Below are 21,113 nucleotides of genomic sequence, written 5' to 3'. Positions count from 1 at the left end.
TGCACAGGGCTCCAGTAGCCTCTTAATAATCATAATAATCGTTATTACTGATTAAAGTTGCATTATTCATGCCAGATGGAGTCCCCTCTCTGTCAGCCAGAATGAGTTTGCATTAAGTAGTTATAGTATATCTGTGATCTAAATAAACAGATGGCAGCATGTGACAGCAAATTATGTGCTGGTGATGTCAGCACCAACGCTCCCCCAGTATAATTGCTTGAAACGAACATGAGTGCAGTGAGGAGCCGGCAGTTTTAACAAGGTAGTTGGCATACAGCACGTAATTACTGCACAACATAATCAATAGCACCATCAGTGCTGCGTGAGAGCTGAGAGGAGAGCACTGGTTTCACAAAAGTAGCGACACAAAGTCTGACTTTACGCGACTCTAACTGTGGTTTTGCTTAACTGTGTAACAACTGGTAGGTACACTTGTCTTTTGGGGTGATCCAACCTTTGCTTTGCATTTTCACCAACGTTGTTTCCCAAGTGGGAGCTTGTGGGCGGTATGTGGTTTAGTGCAGGGTGCAGCGGAGCAGCATTAATAGCTACTGCTGCTAGTACAGGATTGAAAGGTTCCTGATGACTTCAGGTTCAGGTTCAAAGTGGAAATTCACTTAATAGGTTCTCAGCAGTACTCAGTGATGAATAAAAGTTTAATCTGAGGCGAGGTCAAGTTACTGAGGTCAGAAGAGCAGCAGGAAGGGCTGTGCGGCGTCATTCCCAATGCTTGTGTCAGGTTTCTCAGTTCATCACTTCAGGTCTGCTTCCCTGTAAGGGGCTTTGCTCCAGCAGCACCCATGTTATAGCAGTTGGGACCTGGGGTGCTGTAAGGCTCCTGCACTTCAGGAGGGAGAAAGGAGCATGGCTGAGCTCTGGCTGTGGAACTGCAGGATGAGATCTCCTTCGCTCACCATCAGAACTGTCATGGGACTGGCTGAGTGTTTTCTCAGGTAACAAAAGATGCAGCGAGAGTATGTGCCAGTCCTTCCACCGCTTTCCGCTTCCTTGCACAGTGGTTAGTGGTTAGCCATGAAATGGAAGATGTGAATTCCTCTCCCTCCTCAGTGCAAGAAGGTTTCAGTCGCTAATTACCAGGTAGTTTGTAAAAGTTTAGAAAAGGTACTGTTGTTAACTCTACCTTCCCTATCTGTATTTTGCAAAGCAAGCACCTTCAGTTCCCTTTTGTCTTGAGGGATTAAGACTGTCAGCACGTGGAAGGATGATGCAGAGCATCTCCAAGGTGGGATCTCCTCCAAGGTGAGGCTCCTTCAGAAGAAGAACCACAACCACAGGCAGCTAGAGACTCTGCAGTCAGAAAAGGCAAGGTCCTGTGAGTTTAGCTGTCACTGTGGAGAAGTGGCTGCACAGAGCAAATTTCCTTCACTGTGATTTTGGACATGAAGACTGTACAGTCTTCTAGGGGGGAGGATTGGTTTTGGATCACTTTTCTTCCAAGGCACTGAGTTTATTGCCCCATTGTTCAGGTGAAATTGAACACAAGATGAGATGGATATTTGCTCAGCCATTTCTCGTCCCACGGGAGGAATGAGCGGGTCTTATGGAGGATGTACAGAGCAACAGCACCGGGTGGTGAAATTGTTCCTTGCTCCTCCACACTTCATCTTTTTTGGTTTTAAAATGTTCCAGCTATTATTTGTAGCACACAGGGATTTAGGGTATAAAGCACTTAGATAAGTACCCATATGTTTGCTACCCATTCTGTCTATGTGTCTGGACTTTTTTGCAGACATGGTTTCAAACTTAGTAAAGCATAGAAGCTCTTCAAAGGCAAGATGGACCCTTCTCTTTAGTGGTTGTTGAAGGCTAAAGAAATGAAAGGAAGCCACATTTCTAATCTCCCTGTTTCTTTCGTTCCCAAAGGTGGTCGATGCCACAAATCCTGCACAGGCCGATGCTGGGGACCCACAGAGAATCACTGTCAGACCTGTAAGTATGCAAGACCCTGAGAAACAAAGGACTGAAAAATGATGTAACAGGGATCCTACTTTTTTTTTATTACTATTATTGTGAAGAGATACTATAAATTTTCTTTTTAGCACAGTTCTGAAACATTTCAAGGTTTTTTCTGTGTATTTTTGCCAACTGATGATCTTGTTTTTTCCCCCCATGTGAATTTATGTTTTTCTTTCCTCCCTTGTGCTTTCTAAAAATGCTTAAGCTAACTTGAATTTTCTTTTCACTTCTTGGCGGCAACATGGAGCATGGCTCCTGAGAATATTGATGGTTATTTTGGAATACACTGAAATGAATACTGCAGGAATAGAAAAGTCTACAAGGCGGATTTGGAGATGTTTAATGATGGCCTGATGCTGCAAAGTTCCTAATGCCAGAGTACTCTGTTTATTTCAGTGGGAGCCTGGGAGTATTAATTATCTTGCAGAATTGTTCTCTTTATAATAACTCAGAATGTAGTTGAGTTATACTGAAAGAGAATAATGATTTTTTGTGAAGGAAGTAGCAAGTGAAGGGTTGTTCACAATGTCTGTCTGTCCTCTTGAATTTAGATGGCATTAAAATGAGTAAGAAAAAAGAACTATATTGAGAGAGTTTCTTCTTTGTGTGCTTTCAGCTCCTCCAGACAGGCACTAAGGAGTTAGAAGTGCAGTTACAATATTAGCAAATATAAAAGAGGAGAAAATTGAGAGCTATCTTTTCCTACAAGTTTCTCCCTTTTTCCTCTTGCAGCAATAGAGCTATCCTTTACATTTTCCTTCTTTGAACTTCAGGATCGTGAAAATTGGTTGGGTTTATTGGAGTCACTCCTCCCAGGAAACGAAATGGTTGCTGATACCTTCACACCCATGAGTTAGCACTGCTCTGGCTTGTGCTCATTTTCTTGGCCGTGTTGTAGCCGGGAATTAAGTGCTACCAAGCAGATGTACCAGCTAACTCTCTGAACTTACGATAGCCCAATGTTAGCCATCTTTTTTATTGGAAATATTAGAAACAGTGCAACAATGCCTTTTTCCCCCACTATTCAGAGCAAGAAATTGTGGGAAATTGGAAACAGCAGATAGTTTGACATGAACATTTTAGGGTTGACCACGATGAGGAAATCTGATCCGACCTCCTGCCCGTGACAAAGCACAGGGTGCAGGTGACAGAGCTGCGTGCCTGCAGAGGCTCTGCCCTGCTGCGCTCCTTTGCATTCAGGTACATCAGCTGATGTTGCTAGCAAAGCTGATGACAATTATAGCTCTGCTAAAGCTAACACGTTGTTATATTGCTCTTTCATATTGAACGTTATCTGCGGGTGTGATTAAAAGTGCTTCAGGACAGGTTGCAGGAGTAACTGTATAATGAAGCGTATTCTTGTTTGTCTGAATTGAGCTAGTACCTCTCCTTTCTTTCTAGCAGTCTATGAATGCTGCAAAGAAGTCAGTCCTGAGAAAACCTCCTTACAGCGAGGTTATATACTGAAGGACATAGAGGAAAGGGACAGAACTCTAGGTGGCTGGAATGATTTTATATTATGGCCAAATTAGAATTAATTAATGATAGTTCTTAGGCGTGTTTTGTCCATCTCTGCAAGGACCTGGGTAATTCTTCCCGAGTTGGACAGGCTTATTTGGGCCTTATGTGGTTATCTCATTGGGGAATAGTGCAAAACCTTGGTGATTCTGTTGGATAAGGATGATCTGATCCTGGCTCAAGCCTTCGTTCCAGCAGGCAGAGGCTCCAGCCATATGCAGTGTTGGACAGCCCAGCTGGACTCCGCGTGGCTGCATAAGCCCACGTGGCAGGATCATCTCACATGGTCTCAACCTCCCCAAAGCGCTGCTCTCAGATAACCAAACCGATTTGGTGGATTAATGTAATAATACCAGAGAGAGCAAAACTTATCTGCAGTGTTGCAAAGTCAGAAGCTTAGCAGAGCTGCACAGTAGCTTTGCTCCCAGAGTGACAGCTCTCTCTTTCTTCACAGTGACTGCCCTCTCAAATCCAAACAGTGGGGACAGGCTAAGGCATGACCATGGATTAATAAACTATCAAAGACATATGTTATCTAAGTTCCAGGAAGATGCACGGATCACACATTCCTAATTTGAAATAGCTACTTATGGCCTTTTACCTTGAAACACACTGTCAGTATAGTTCCCGCAGCAATTGTCAGGGACAGGAGTTAATTTTAGGTTGTATGCTTTCCTTTTGCCTCCCTGACCTTGTACTGCCTTGGGTAAACAGCAGGATTTAATAAAAAGAGTGAATATTGGGCTAGCAATGAGCATTTATTCATCACATTTTCGCAAAACTTGTTTTTCTAAAAAACATTAAAGCAAAGAATTAGAATATGAGTAGGAAATCAAAACATAAAAATCCAAGTGGTGTTAAGATTTTGCTGCCTTCATTTCTGACTTTAAAAAACTGCCCTGGCTTTCAGTCTAATTAATGCGATTCTTAGATACAAGCTGGAGACAGGAAGAACGGTATCACAAACATAGCCTATACCTTCACCTAGTCACCTTGAAGATGGGTGGCCTTCAAACACCTGCAGGAAAAGACTTTGGCCTTATTACTTCCCAGCGTCAAAAAGTTTTGTTCCTAGAACCAGAAGGCACATAAGCATGTCTGCATTTAATAATTTCATTTTTTTATCCAGTCACTGAAGAAAAAATTCTGATGAGCCCCCCTCCCAAGATAAGATTTAAATTATTTTCCTAGGAAAAGGATAGATAAAAAATTGAAAGATCTTAATCCGTGTCTTTCATTTCAAATTACATATGGAAAAAAACAAAGATCCTTTTGTTTTTGCATGAGTATCATCTACCTGTCTTATGTTGCCTTCCAGCTATGTCTCTCTGTATGTATAATTCTATCTGATACACCACCTGCATCTAACTCTATCCTAACATCTGTCTAAATGTGACAAGAAAATGTATGTATTTAGGAAGGCAATTAATGGGAAAATTTAAATAAGCTGTTCCATTAGGATTTAGAACAGAGATAATTTCAGGATACTGTATTATGCAGTTAACAACCCATTTTTCTTTTACAATTAAAATATTAGTAAATATTAATATGAAACACTTAAAAGCTAGAGAGTGTTCTTTGTTTTAGTGTCAGGAAAGGCTAACGTGGAATAGCTCTTAAAAAGAATGTTTTTCAGAGTATTGGGCACACCCACTATGTAAACCCCTTTTAAAAATAAGCACAAGAACAAAAGCTTTTGGAAGTTTCTAGTCAAATTTGAAAATCTGTGGTTAGACTGTTACTGCTTTTGCTGTTGATGTCTGATAATGTTTTTTGTTTCTTTTTCATATGAAAAGAAATTGAAAGCTTTATAAATTGAATGCATTATTTTATTAAAATGACAGATTATGCACTTTATCCTAGAGGACTGAAACTGAAAGAGAATAATTTAAATTAAAACTAAGGGGAGGCAAAAAAGGGAAATAGCCTTTAAATCAGGCCCCAAACCTAAACATTCAGCAAACATAAAATACTGTGTGACTATGTATGTGTACAGGAGATTGGCCTGAGCATAACTGTATTTATACAGTCTTTCTGCAGCTGATGTTGCTGAGAAAAAGAAGGTGCCGATGCAGGAATTACCCAATTAGAGCAGCAAAAGGCAAGCGGGAGCCTGGTGGGGGAGATGGAAAGAGCTGAACCAGCAGCTTAGATCAATCAGGGTAACCCAGCATTTTTGCTTGGAGCCAGCATCTTTAATTAAAATCCTTGTATTTCACTAATAACTTTGCATGTTCATAAGACTTTTTCATTGATTTCAGTTACTTTCCATTTTTTCCTTCATAGATTTATAGTGCCCTGACATAATTAAAGATGAAGGGAAACAATAAGAGAGACTGATTAATTGAGCACACACACTTGAAGTGCCCATTCCACCCCATGCCCAGCACAGCTTTTTGCTATCATAGTGAACTACTAGTGAAGATTGGCAGTCAGCATTCTGTTCTCCCCTCCAGAAACCAGCCCCAATGCATGGCACATTTTGTCATGACCTTGGTGTTTGCTACTCTTCATGACAGTTCTGTGCAGCTGAAGCCTCAAGTGATCCCATGAAGCAGGTGTCAGGGCAGGTAACTGTGCTATCCTACAAAAGTCTAGTTTGAAACCTGGGGCCTTAGTTGTTAGTGAAGGCTCTCCTCACAGTTGTGTTGGCTGAAGAAATGAGTAACTGGCATCTGATCTGCCTGTAGGGTCCCCTGTCCAGAACTCCTGGATCTTACCTGTGTGTCTGGGCTGCAAGAAAGACGTGCAGTGAGGGCTCCTAATTACCACTGTCCAATAGCTCCCCTGTAAACAGTCCCGGTGCTGGTTAGCAGGAGAAGCTTGGTATTGCTCCACTCATTCAGCTTGCAGCAGGGTTGCTCTGGGTTGACGCTGCCTGTGAGCAGCCGTTGCCCAGTTCCCCACTCTCTTCTCAGCACCATTTCGAGCCATGTGTCCCCCCTAGGAGCCACCCAGCAACATCCACCAGCAGTGGTCTTTCATATTCACCTCGGAGCTGCAGTCATCCACCTCTGCAGCTCCCAGGTAGCATCTTCTGTATCCTCTGCTCAACACCACCTTGCTCCTCAAGCCCTCTCTCTCCCAACCATCCCCATGGCCATGCTGCCTGTGGCTTTGCAGGCTCCTCTGGGCTATTACACAGACCTGTTAGTTCTGCCCGAAATGCACCACCTGCAAGCTAGCTTGGTGGAGCATTCACAGCTACATGTCACAGGCTGTCTCTGCAGTGAGGAGGAAGCCCAGGTGAGTGATCTGAACATGCAGTTTGATGCCTTGGGAAATAACTGCTTCTACATTTCGCTCTTCTGGATAGGTCTTGTTTTGCAGCTGTACAATAAATTGTCTGTGTTTGGAGGAAGTTTTGGGGGAAAGGTTGCCATTGTTTTAAACGTGTGCAGCTAAGTTCATTTTCTGTGGGGTTACACTGTGATAATGATTGCAGAAAGTTGAACTGTTGAGCTATGTTTACTGGAGTCTGAACAATCAGATTATTATTACATAGTATTGCCTTGTAGTTGTTTTGTTTTGGGGAACACCCTTCGCTGTGAACTGTCTTGAGCAAGTCCTTCAAAAATTCAAAGCTAAGTTTTTTTTCTGTCTTTGTAAGTTGCCACTGAAGATACCTTACGGCTCCTTCTCCGAAAGATAAATAAGGTGTGCTGTGGCCTTTTCCTAAAATGAAATGTTGGCAGTTCTGTTGGCAGTTTGCTTTCCCAGTAAAATAAACATGAAATAAACAATTAAGGAGAAGCAGCAACAAGCCTTCGCAACTATATATTTTGCAAACCACTTTATATCTTTGCAGTGTTCAGGAAAACTCAAAACATGCCCTATCCTGAACAGCTTGCTAGAGGCTGCGTGAAACCAGTGCCTACTCACAAGCAGAGGAGCACAGTTTGTGAGGGCACTCTGCTCCTGTCCTGTGCTGGAAAGGGGCTGTGCTCCTCCACATCAGTCCTCGTGCTCCTGCTCTTCTTTTTAGAAGGAAACATATTCTGGAATAAATTGTAGTCTCTTAAAATGCTAAGGACTGTAAAAATAAATAAATAAATATAAAAGACAGTATCTGTAAATTTACACATGGCAGAAGACTTACAGGGGGCTCTAGAAGAGGGTGAATAGTTTAGGTGAGCCTAGACTAGTAGGCTAAAAACTGCTGAAAAGGTGCCAGTAAATTGCTTAAATCTATTGCTGTTACTGGAGACCACTTCCTACTGCTGTTTAAACTAGGCAGCCTTGGGAAGTGCTGTGACCTGTGGCACAGCTTGATGGAATTGTGAAATCCTTTAAAATGCAGATCTGGGATTGCTCAACGTAAGAGCCAACGAGCTGACTGGAAGATCTAGATACACTGCATGGCATGGTGAGGAGACACCTGGCATGGCCAAGGTGGGGATTCACCTCCTCCCAGCCTGTTTTTGGGGGATGCTGCAGATTCCCAGTACTCTCTGTAGCTGACAGGGTGGCACTTGCAGCAGCCCTTGGAAAAGCCTGCCAGGAAGCCGTCTGCCCAGGGAAGCAATAGCTTCAGAGTCCTGGTGGGCATCCCAAGTCCCAACAGCAGCTGCACTCAGGGGAAGAAATTATAACTGAGCTAATTAGGTACCTCAAAATAATTTTCTACACAGAGGTACCATGCACCAAAACTTTCCAGATTTAAACAAAACATTAAATTGCAGTGGAGCAGCAGCGAGGAAAGCGGCCTTGCTGTGCCACGATTTCCCCTCCTTTCCAATTGAAAGCATTAATTGTAGCTGCCTGATACAACTGGCTCCAAAGCTCTGGCCCTCTGGTGCAATTTAGTAACAAGAAAAAAAAAAAAAGGAAATAAGCTTTCAAGGTGCGCCGGGTGGGCACTGCTGAGGGAGAGCCCCAGGCCGCGCCTTCCACTCTAGAACGTTCTTGAAGGGGGCGCGGGGAAAGGAGGTGCAGCCGCCATTTTGATGCCTGCAGGGCTCCTGAGGAGAGGGGCGGGGCGGGGCGGGGCGGTCCCAGGCTCTGCCTCGCCGCTGGCAGCCGTAACCCAGGCAGGTGGGCGGCCAGCCCTTGAAGGAGAGAGGTTGGGTTAAAAATTGAGGTAACCCTGTTGCTGAACGGTTGCTGTGTGAAATGGAGAGGGTATATGGGGGGTGCTGCCGTGGCTCGGGGCTGGCTCCTCGTCTGAGGGCTCCTGGTCTGAGAAGAGGCGTGGCCGGCGGCTTTCCAGCCCCCTGGGGCGGTTTGCAGAGCTGCTGGAATAGATTGGTAGCCTGATGGCAATCATCAGCACACTGCTTACCTGGCTTGCCCAGCCCAGGGGCATGGATAAATGCAGGTGGTTTGGGTCCTGGGACCCAAATAGGTTCTAGCAAACAGGGCTCTGTGTTAAGTCAGGAGGCTTCACCTCCATTCAAGGTTAAGACAGGTAGCGCCCAATCCAGTCTAAACCCAAATGCAATAGACCAGGTTCTGAACTGGCAGAAGCCAATGTGCAGACACAGACTTACTGAGTCTTTAATTTTCATGAGGAGAGTCTGCATCTGTCATGGTTACTTTATGATACTGTTTCCTATCTGTCCTAACATTGTATCAATGCAGTTATTAAGTAAAAACCTTAAATCTGTTTCTTTAGTAACATTGTCAGTCAGTGCATTTACAAAAAATTCCCTTACTTTTAAAATCTTATTGTGTGAGGCACAGAAGTGTTTTCTAGTGTGGTCTCTGGTGTCAGCGAGTTGGAATTACTCTTAAAGTGCATTACTTTATTCTGTAGATTATAAACTATGACTTCTCTTTTGTTATTTACGTTTTTATCTCCTAAATAAATACTGCGTATATTCAGAAGCTTTGGTGTTACCTTAAGTACTTCCAGCAAGTGGTGGAGGGAATTCAGTTTGGAAAAATTAATAAAAAGAATCACTGATGCATCACGTTAGAATGGAGCAAGAAGTTGGATGAAATTCTGTGTTCTTTCGCCTCTTGAAAAGTGTTTTCCATAAAGAACTAGTGAAATGCTTTTAACAAAATAATTGGTTAAGTTTAATTAGAGAAGTGTAACTTCCTTGCTCTTTATCAAAAGAGAGCTGACAGCAGAGCTTCCTCAAATTCTGTAGGAGGTGGTTGGTATAGTCCTGCAGAAACTTTTAACTCCCTTTCCTGTAAAATAAAGACTGAAGATATAGATGGCTGAGGGGAGGAAGTTACTCCGCTTGCTGACCATTCTTTGCCCAAAACTAAGCCCTGAGGTACAGCAGTGTGGTTCCTCTTAAATTGCTGCACCTGCCACTTGGTAGACTGTAGTTGTTTACCTGTGAGTGAAGACTGGATTGTGTTACTAGAAAAAGATGAGTGGTATTTTGAAATATGTTCCAGTCTGAAGGTTGTATTCTGTTCTCATTGCCAATTTGTTCAAATTGATTGCCATCAAGAACAGCTTTTGGCTCAGAGATTGCTGGCCTCACTGAATTTCTACGTGCTTTTTACTCAGTGTTGCAGTTTTTCACAGGGAAAAGCTCGTGTGGAACTGGTGAGCTCTTCTGTTATTTCCTGGTGTGTTTTTTTTTTCTCTCCATAGCTATCCATCAGCTATTTATTAAACTTCAATCATTTGAAAATAGTATTCTACATTATTTTCCAAGGGTGAAAATAAACACCATAAAAAAATTCTTCCTTTGCAGTCTTCTGGCAATGGTACATTCTTGAAGAAGGTATTGTAAAGGTATAATGGAGGAAAACAGTTACTACTGCCATTGAAAAAAATTGCCTTGAAACTTGTATTTTTTTTCAGTACGGTGTTGTTCTGCTTGTTTTCCTCAGTGTGCAGCTGAAGAGCTGTCTCCTTAGTTCTGATGCTGACACGATAATTTTTCCTTCCTCCTCCTAGTAACCAAGACAGTGTGCGCAGAGCAGTGTGATGGACGGTGCTATGGGCCCTACGTCAGCGACTGCTGCCACCGGGAATGTGCTGGAGGCTGTTCCGGACCTAAAGACACTGATTGCTTTGTATGTGTGAGACTTCCCATTTTTCTCGTTTCTGGCAGTCACAGTGCAAGTTCTTAATGCTTTAATCCATGAAATTCACAGTTCTGCCCCTTATAATGTATTGTATGCACATTCTCAGATTTTGACTGTGAACTCTAGCATTTAATATTTTTCACGTTATATTAGCATCACTTATCTACTTAATATTGCCCATTAACAGATTTATGAGATTTGTAAATATAGATTGGGAAACGTTAATATGCTAATCTCTGTGATTTTTATCTTCTGCTTTCCTAAAATTAACTTTTAGCGGTAATAGGGAATTTTTAGAAGTATTTATCGTTACATTTGAGCATAGCTTTTATTGCTGCTCGGTGTGCTTTTTATTTGAAAGTCAAGAATACAATTTAGCTTCTCTGTGAAAGATGTTTCCTATTACTGCCAGGCTTGATTTAAACTCAGTTTTTTTACTAGCCATACAGGGAAGAAAAGCAGTTCACAAAATACTCTACCTCAAATGTATGTATTCTACTACATGTGCTTAAGATTAAAAAGAAAAAAGAAGAAAAGGCTATTTTTTCCGTAAAAAACAAGCATTCTGTACATACAGGCCTTTAGCCATATTTATTTTGTTTACTGTTTGTATTTGTAGTAGTATCAGCAGCTTCAGCTCCCCACACTGATCTCAAAAAACATATAGCTCATCACTGTGTTACAGAGGCAAGTTTTGCTCATGTTTTCAGGGGTAGCAAACCTAGGCCTGAAGAAGCCGAGAGCTAGAATGGGTTCAGAGAAGTGGATCTTTGGAGGTACCCAAATGATTGAGGAGACAAACATCTGCCAACTTGGGTGGGCTCCTTCTAAAATCTGCCAGATAGGACTGGGAGGAGAGATCATATGGTTTGGACAATTGCAAATGTTTTGCTACTCTAGGCAAGAGGATCGCAGCAAACAGGCAAAAATGAATCTTTTCCTATCTGGAACTCAAACTTCCTCACTATTCAGATAACATTTGATGGTGGTAGGTGCTGTGCTCCCAAAACACGTTCTAAATGGTATTCTTTTACTGCTGAGGAAATGTGGTGATGGCCTTCAATCACTGTCAAGTCTGTAATTGGGACTTTACCGTATATAACCAGCGTGTGTTATAGGCCTGATCCAAAGCTTGTTGGAACTTCTGTAATAGTTTGGACAAGAGATGCGAAAACAACACCATGCCCATGTCATCATACAACATCAATATGTAAAGGAAAGAGGTAAAAATGCAGCTACTGTTTCCATAATGACAGCTGAGGAACATTTCCAGTGCTGAGGTGTTGAACCCACAACTTGTGTGTCCGTGTTCTATAATACCACAGCAGAAAAGGAAATGAGTTAGATTTCCTGAATAGTGGCAGCTGTGGAAATGTGTATGCTAAAAATCACGCTAACATGTTTGTTCTGATCCTGCAGAGAAGTACCCAGGGCATCGGTCTCATTCACTCCTGGCCCCAGAGCAATGTAAACGAAATTCAGCAGGGGTCTTTCAAGACTAGCCATTACTTGCTTACACCACACTGGGTGAAAAGTGGAACCCTTTAGGCAGTGAACAACTGTGCTTAGTTTTCAGCTGAAGGATACAACTCATTTAACTTGTTTTTTCCCTGTGTGCGTTCTTGTACTTTTATTCACATATTAGCAACATCTAGCACCACATCCTAGAAGTTTATGTTACTAAAGCAATTACAAATGTGTATGAAATATTACGGTCATGAATTAAAAGTTCTCCAGTCTTCCACGTGGGCTTTTCCTGAGAAGTGCCATCTCTGTGAAGAGCATTGATGTGCTTGACTTTTTGCATTTGCTACACCATCATCAGAGGATTGTCATGTACTTGACAAAGCACTTCCTAAGTCAACAATGGATGTAAAGTAAGTTGAGGAAACAAACTAAAATAATATTTATTAATAAGCAAAAGCACAGCTTATGGAACATTAAAAATCCTTCAGTGTATGGCAGCTTGTAACAGCATCCTGTTTTAAATACGGCTTTATTATTTCTAGATAAAATTATTTATCTTCCTCCTCCATATGCTGCGATGCGATCATTTGGATATTCAGTTATATAAAAGCAAGACAATAATCATCATCTGACATAACTGCAAGCAAACATGATAAAACAATGTGTTAGACATGTTTTTCTATCTTGTATTCAAAACCTAACTGGATCTAAAACTTGAAATGCATAGCAGGGCCTGGCTAAATACTCGGAAATCTGAAAACCCTGTTCATAGAGTGGACTTCCTGTCTGGTTCTTGATAAGGAAGAAACTGACTGTGTTTATCATAGTTCTGGCTCTGTGAGGAACTACTGTTTTTTTGAATACAACTTTTAATAAACCAGCAAAGACAGGACTGGTTTGGCCTACCTTCAAGCTCCTGAGGACAGTGGAAGTTCATATTCAGCCTAGGACAGTGCCTTCATCATGGAACTCCCCATTTGTCCCTTTCTTCAGCAGTGTGTGTCCTTCTCTTTTGTTACTTTGTTAGCCTTAACTTCCTGAAATCTCCTGACCTGACAGGTAACCTCCTTCATGACCTGAATGGAGATAAGCTGAAGAACAGGGGAATTTTTTCACTTTTCTTAAAGTTCCAGCCTTTGGTGGGGAGGGAGGGACTCACTGGTGTACTTGCTGACTCTGTAAAGATTCAGGTTCACCTGGGTATTTCTGACTACCAGGAAAATTCTAGGATTCATCTCTGGACTGAAATTTCTAAGGCAGTGTGGCTTCGAGAGACTGGTAAATGGGGAGGCAGAATCCAGTAGCAGGGGTTGCTTAAAATGCTAGTGGGATGCAAGCCAGGCTACAGCTTTCATATTCATACGAGATTTGACAGTAGGCATTTGCAGTTTGCTATGTGATTGCTACTCAAACAGTTTTTTATAAGCTGTGGTTAGAACCATAGATACGATTCATGGTGATAAGGAATGTCAAAATCAGTGGTGTGGTGTGTTGTTTTTTTTTTAATATTACTAATTATCAACCTTTCACAGTCAATTATTTTCCCTGCATACCATTACTCTCTTTATCCACGCGCTTGCCTCTTCATTTGTCAGGGCCCTGTCCCCTGTCAGCTGTGGGTGGCTGAGCTTGAATGCTAAGTGATACAAAGTCCTATTTTCCTTTCCCAGTGTGTGAAGCAACTGACCTTGTTAAACTTGCCACTTAGGGAAATGACCCCCTCCTGTGCTACCTCAAAAGAAGTTCTTATCCCTCTTGCTTTCTAATTGGGAATTTCAGTTTTCAGCTGGACTATGGACTCATGCTGTAAGAAATCAAAAGGTTGGACCTCTAAGGAAAAGTCATTAGCATTTGTTTAGACTGACTAAGATAAATAGCTGTTCTCTCTTGGTAGTTTTAGAATGTCCCATCGAGTTGTGAATTAGTTGATTACTAGTAGTAACAATAGTTATGAAACAAATTACGGTTCTGTTATGTTTTTGTAGGAAGTGCTGTAACAGGCAGCAGTGTTTCAAATTAAGGGGTCTCTGTGAGCCCCCCTTTACGTGTCATGTATTTGCCAAGGTCCTAGCAAGAAATCTAAGTAGACAAAATGGGGGTTAGAAAAACATGTGTCTTATTTCTCATTGTTGCAACACTTCTGAACAATCAGGACTGTTAAGCTAAAAAAACAAAACGAACCACAGCCAATTATATGATTTAATCAAGCTGATTTTTTTCTTCTCCCTTGCTTTGCAGGCCTGCATGAATTTCAATGACAGTGGTGCATGTGTGACGCAGTGCCCGCAGACATTTGTGTACAATCCTACCACCTTCCAGCTAGAACATAATCACAATGCCAAGTACACGTATGGGGCTTTTTGCGTCAAAAAATGCCCACGTAAGTGCTGTGTTATCTGCCTTTTCCTCCAGCGATGGAAAGTTTTGAGTTGCATTTCAAGAACCTCGCGAAACAATGAGAGAATGAGAGCTAAGTGAATAGTGCACTGTCTGAAATAGCTCTGCGTGTGCATGCAGCCTTTAGTAACTCAGTCACATGTTAACTGAAGACAGAGACGTTCTGGGTTGCTGACACTTTCCAAATGTCTTATACTAGAGTGATTTTTTTTTTTTAAAGAAAGGGAATTCACTGAGTTTCTGTCTTCATGACTATTTGTTATAGTCATGGTTTTGATTAGCCCTTGTATGTTTAGAAACTAAGTGTTAAAATAGCGCCAAATGCTGTATTTATTAGTGGGATTGTAAAAGTGTAGAAATCACAGTTTCAGAAAAATAACTAGTCCACCACCAGTACTACCTGGTAGCAAACGCTTTCATGATGCTGATGCCCTCTTCTTGGAATGATGATGGATTGACATCAAGTTACCATAAATGTTTTCTGCAGTTTTTCCCAGTGAGGAAAAAGACATGCTATACTAATAATGCCACGAGTCAAATTATAGTGGCGGGGAGGAGGTTTTTTTTGTTTTTTTTTTTAAAAATCCCTTGCATGTGAAAAACACGTGCTTCTGAACTGCAGGCCAGATGACAAGTCCCAAATACTTACAGAGGGTCCTCATTGATACAGTCTGACGTAGACATTTTAGTTAGAAAAATAAGGGAGACAGTGTTCTTGCTCTCCCTTTAATTTCCACCAAGATTTCTAGTTGTGGTGTGAATTAATTATGTGTAATTTATCCATGAGAAAAATGGATGTTCTATAAAAAATAGTGTCATAATTCAACACAAAGCTAAATCCAAATTTTGAATCTCTCTGACAAAGTCCTCATTGACAGTAGGATGAGGCTGGGACTGTCAAGGCTTAATTCTGTCTCTAATAATAGCATTGGACTTCTCTAAGCAAACTAAATTTATATTTATTTTTAACAACACTGGTATATCATGTACTACTTAAGGGCTGTGATCCTTTGTCTAAATACATCATTGAACTTTCTGACTTATTTTTTTTCTTTTGACATTAAGCTTTCAATCAAGTAGGATCAGTCTAAAGCCCCTTTGGCAGTTGCTTGACAAGGCAAAATTGAAATAGTTGTCATTGTCCCATGCAGTGTTACCCCAGACAAATATATTTCTGTGTGTGTGAAAGAGAGCAGAGCATCTTGTTTTATTTCTCTTCAGTTCCCATAACTCGTTTTTTATTTATTTCACAGATGATGATAAAATCAAATTGGGGGTGGGAGTGGGCTGGGGGCATTATGGACTGACAATTCATAAATTTTCGTGAGTGACCAAAGTCATGCCTAACTTCCTTATTTAGATGTTTCTGGAAACACTGAATATTAAACATTGATGTTCATGTGGAAGTACTGAGGTAAATAAGAATACACATTGACATAATAGAGTCCAAACCCATATGTTCCAGTATTGTTTAGTCCAGTGGTTCACTTTCTACCAATATCTTCTTTTTTCTGCTCAGACAACTTTGTGGTCGATTCCAGTTCTTGTGTTCGTGCATGTCCAAGCTCCAAGATGGAGGTTGAAGAAAATGGTATTAAGATGTGCAAGCCCTGCACTGACATTTGTCCTAAAGGTAGGCAGTAATTTAGTATAAATTTTCTTGAATGTAGTCTATACTCTGGTAGACCAAAGCAGGTTGTTAGTTTGGCATGAAATATGTATGAGTATGCTGTAGAATACTTGATATTAATAGCCTTTGGATATCCACAGAACTTTGAACTATGTAGGCTGTGTGTGAAATGTGTTCCTAAATACAACAAAATGAAAATTTATTCAGTTATAATGGTAATATAACTAAGCCAATTACTTTTGCTTAGATAAAAATGAGGGGGATTTCTTCATTGGTTTTAGAGAAATCTGAAAGAATTCTTTATTATATCATTTTAATGACTCATATTTCCTGGAGGAGTTTTGGAACTCTCCTTTTGTCATCCCAAAGGAGGCTACACTAAAATTCTGTCTTTGGTGTATGGTGTGTCTCCCACTTGTCACTACAGCATTAGGTTTCCATTTATTTTCTCTGTTTTCCCAGAATATCTCTGTTTTCCCAGAATATCTATGTTTTTCCCATATCTTCCTTTTCCCAGAAAACAGAAAACTGTTTTCTAGTCTTTCTAGAGGACTAGAAGTTTTTCAGTGACAGGTGTCAGTCCTCATCAGTACTACAGATTACTTTGCTGTCCTGAGCTCTAGGTGAGGCTTTCTGCTCCCTGTTTGAATGTCTCAGGAGCAAAACACCGTCACTTTTCCCGCATGGGCTTATGCTGTTTTTCAGTCGTAGTGGAAGCCCTGTCTGAAAAGGAATTCACAATGAAGCTACGAAAACACTCTAAATCAGCAGTCACTCCACATGGCTGAGACAGACAAACACAGATATTTCTGCCAAGGCTGGGAAGTTACACACTGAATTCTAAGTGTGTGTAGTGTCCTGCCCTTCAACCTAATTGCAGTAAACAGTTCCACCCCCCACCCCCCTCCGGAAAGGTACATTTTCATGCACATCGATACATATGTATTGTTCTTGCCAAGCTCTTAGCCTTGCTTAATGGGACAGAGGGAAGCTATTACATGTGTGTAAAAGGTTCAGGTGTGGTGTTAATAGTTGCCATTTGAGGACTTCATTAGGGAGATAGTTGCATTATCTTACAGAAGTTGTGAAGGTTTTGTTCATGTGTGCATCACGTGTCCCAGAAAATGTAGCTGAATTACATTTGAAGGCCAGACAGAGAAGTTTTGTCACACGGTACCAAAATTTCTTCAGGCCTCTTTATTTATTTACTGAGATGATGAGGAAAGAACTTTTCGTACTTCCTTTATAAGGCGCCTTCTGGCATGTGAATGGTGAAGTTCCCAGGTCCCCCAGAGCCAAGGGACCCGCTGAGTTAGCAGACCCCTTCCTTTTGCAGTGAGTAGTGTGCAGATAGACCACCCAGCCAGCTGCTCTAAGCCAAGTCCTCATGCCTCTGTTCACAGAGGGCTTGAGAGGGAGTTTTTGGGGTTCATACTGGCCTTGAGAGCACTGTGAAACAAGGTGTTTGCCAGGATGCCCTTCTTTGACAGGTACTTAGACTTACTGTTTTGAATGGACGCGTGGTTTTGGGGAATATGGGTGGAGTACCATTTTGACACCTCTCTTCAGCTTCATCTCTGAAAGAAACGAAGACTTGCGTTTAGAAGACCAATGTGTTCTGGTTCAGTAATCATTTTTCCTAGTTGTTTACACCAACTCCTTGTTTTGGCAGCATGTGATGGCATTGGAACAGGGAGTTTAGTGTCGGCTCAGACAGTGGATTCCAGCAATATTGACAAGTTCATAAACTGTACCAAGATCAATGGCAACCTTATCTTCCTCGTTACTGGGATTCATGGGTAAGTGACAAAATGGTAAGATGTTATGTCATGGTGCCAGCCGAAACCAGGAGTGTACACCTTTTACTTATGGCTGCAGGCTTCTTGTGCTCAACAGCAGATCCAGGGTAAATAAGTTTTCTGACTTAGTTGTGAAGGAAACTGTTAATGGGATGCTTACGATTCAATCTATAGGAAAAGAAAGGATGAAGTAGATGGCACTAGAAGGAGAAAAGCATACTGTGATCTTTGGGTACTGTAAATTGTCAGAGCCTGGCTGGTGGTTGTTGTGCATGTTTAAAAGAACAGTCAATTGGTTTAAATTATGTATATTAAAAGTTTGATTGCAGAGATGTGCAAAACTCAGGGGTACTTAAACACGGTATTTTGGTTTAAATATCTTTGTATGTTGAGTAAGTCTTAATAACAGGTGATGTGGAGGTACAGAACCAGTATTTGGAAATCTCACCAATGTCTCTTTTGGAAAGAGCCCAGCCAAATACCTGGCCTCTTGCTGTTTATAGTTCGATGCACTTTGTGTCATTGTATCAGAAGTGAATGCATGGTGCAAATTCTGCAAGGATGGGATGTGTCCAGGGAAAGCAGGGTTAATTTATTTTGATCAGGGGAGGCCTATTGCAAGCAGCCACTTCCTTGCTTTGCATTCTTTGTCACTGAAAGCGCTCACATACAGCTGCGTTTTCTTACTAATTCAAGTACTTCATACTTGATACTGTAATTGGCCATGGTAAATTGTATGTGATGCTTTGAGGTATTTCGGGCCCTTTTAAAATGGGCAGAAGTCTCAAAATGTGCTACAAGATGAAACCCTTTTTCCTACTCTGTATATAATAGGTATACACATGCTTTGTTGTACACTAACAGTACAAAGTATTCAAGTACTTCTACCACTGTATAGTCTTGAAGTTTTATCATGCTTTTTAGGCTTCTCAGAGCTTTCAGTACTGGTTGCAACTGGTTGTCAAGATTTGTGATACTAAATAAATTCCCAGATTAACTCCATGTTTGCAGTTTCATGGCATAGTGTGAGAGTGATGAACTGAACTTCTGCAGGCAGATCTGAAGTGGAATTCTGGCAGCAGATCTTTTGTTGGTCTTACCTTCAGGTATGTTAAGGTGGTTGACGCTAGGTTGTATGGCTCAAATTTACCTACTAGGTGAGGTGGAAAGAAATGTCTTGTTTCCTAGACTTGATGTGGTGATTGGTTGTAATGCTTCTTCACCTACAGCTTGACTCCAGCCATTTGAAGGTTGAAAATCTGCTTCAGTGTGGCTCTGCAGCTCGCTCATTTTCAAAAGGCCAGCAAATGTGAGCTTTGGCTGCATAGTTGGCCTTCTCATCTCTCCAGCAGGGAGTACAGTGTGGAAGGTTAATGTAGCATAGTTTGAAACACTTTAGTTTGAATGGTTTAAGGAAAAGCTGCTTTGGACCTGCGAAAGCCTGGAGAAGGTCATGCAGGAGTCAGTGCTTGCACCTTAATGCTTCCTCATCTGGCCAGATGACTGGCCACGAGGCTGGCTGTAAATCTGTTGAATCCTACCTGGCAGGAAGTACTCAATAAATGCAAGGTAGGCAGCTGGAGGAATTGAGCAATTCTCTGTGTATTAAGTGAAATGCAAGTTTCAGTATTAGAGGAGCACTTTTTGCAAAAGTTGCATTAATTGTAGAGTTACAAGGTGAGTCACATTAACAAATCTGTTAAAATTAAAAGGAGCAAAACCAATCTTGAATAAAACCATGTCCCTCGGGAAAAAGAAAAACTAAATTATGGACTATAAAGCAGGGAGTTAAAATATGTTGCTGTATTTTAATAGAAGAAAAACTTTTAGGTCAGTTAATATTGATAGTGTGTAGAACTTTGTCTCATTCTTCATGAACAAAACTCACTCCAACCAGTCTTAAGCACGAAGACACGAAGTTCTGCAACCCTAAATTGTTCCACAGCATAAATTGTGGTAGTGTGTACTAAAAAAAATACGAGTGCTAAAATAACTTTGCATTTCTGGGACAGAATTTTGTTTAAAATTTCTGTTACGTTTTCCAAATCAGTAGTACACAAAAGAAATAAAAAAGCACTAGCTACCTACAGAAGCAGTTTATTATATAGATGGGGAGTATAGAGCAAAAACAATAAAATAAAAAAAATGTCCATTTGAACTTCTAGTTAACTTCTGTTACAAAGTTGTTTACTCAGTGAACTGCGGCTTCTATGTGTGAATTTTCAGCATTTCAGATTGTAGGCACTTCAAGTCTAGCTGTCTGTGGGGAACTGACAGATGTTTTGTAGTGGCAGAGAATTCAGTGAAAGATGCTAAGAGTGGATTTTGTTGTTTTGATTGGTAACTTTGTACTTACAATTGATGCTGTCATATTTTTGATCCTATCATTTTGTAGCCTTTCTGTTGTCCGAGCTCTTAAACTTAGTCTCTATGCCTTTGTTACAATGTGTATGCAAACTGTGTTTAGGTAGGAACTGTTTCCAGGGTTAATTATTTATGGTTGTATATGTAGAAATTATATAATTCTGAATTGACTTTAATTAGAGTCTGGATGTGAAGTGGAATAAAGGTAGGCCTAAATTTTGGTAAGTTGGTAGTGCTCATTCTTTTGAGGTAGTACTCTGCCAAAGTGTGTGGATGAAGTGATTTTCTTAAAGATCCGCATCTCTGACCTGAGACAGAGCACGTTGGCTAGAAAATGGGTAGGAACCCTACAGCTCAGGTGCAATTTTTTTTTCTATTGTTTTCGTGTGGTTGGGGTCCTAAAAAGCCAAGCTGCCTTTTGGATGTGCTGCTGCCTGTGAGGGGTGTAGTTTGAGGACAGACAGCCTTAACTAGCAGCAAATGCTCCTTGTTGTAGCAGGAGCAACAAGCCCTCAGTGCTAGTCAGCTTTTTATCTTCCCTTTAGTTGTCTGTCTGCAGTTCCACAATCAGCTGAAACTCTTATTCTTGGAGCTGTGAAGTCCAGCTGAGCCTGTTCTACTGAGAAATCTTGTCTCTGCTAAGAATGGTAGATAACTGCATTAGTCTGCGGTTTTAGAAGTTGATAAAAACATGTCAGACATTTGTCTGTTAAGGGGGTTTAAATTTGTATCCTTAAAGACCACCTTATCTTAGGATTTGGAGGTGAAATTCAGCAGCCTCATGTTCAGTACAGTCATGGTGTTTCCTTTTTAGTAATGCATTTTGAAAGCGAAGTGTTGTGTTTGTGTTAGGTAGTACAAATTTGTCACCTACTTTTGAGAGCCCCAAATTGTTGAAATTACATTTATATGATGCTTCTGTGGTCCACTGGGCTTTATATTGAGGTTTAAGAATTTAATTTGTT

At 41.1% G+C, this 21,113-nt stretch overlaps 1 protein-coding gene across 6 annotated transcripts in view; it reads left to right on the top strand.

Moving 5' to 3' along the window:
• Nucleotides 1-21,113, top strand: part of ERBB4 (erb-b2 receptor tyrosine kinase 4) — a 575,035-nt gene that overhangs the window by 396,959 nt on the left and 156,963 nt on the right. For all 6 annotated transcript variants that reach the window (XM_040562317.1, XM_040562315.1, XM_040562314.1 and 3 more), the window contains exons 5-9: nt 1,885-1,950; nt 10,361-10,479; nt 14,197-14,338; nt 15,875-15,988; nt 17,658-17,784. In XM_040562317.1, coding sequence (XP_040418251.1) covers nt 1,885-1,950; nt 10,361-10,479; nt 14,197-14,338; nt 15,875-15,988; nt 17,658-17,784 — 568 coding nt within the window. The remainder of the gene's footprint in view (nt 1-1,884; nt 1,951-10,360; nt 10,480-14,196; nt 14,339-15,874; nt 15,989-17,657; nt 17,785-21,113) is intronic.

This window comes from Cygnus olor, chromosome 6 (assembly GCF_009769625.2).
Source record: "Cygnus olor isolate bCygOlo1 chromosome 6, bCygOlo1.pri.v2, whole genome shotgun sequence".
NCBI classification, from domain to species: Eukaryota; Metazoa; Chordata; class Aves; order Anseriformes; family Anatidae; genus Cygnus; species Cygnus olor.
Note: the sequence above shows the minus strand (reverse complement) of the source record. Positions and strands in the feature narration are given on the sequence as shown.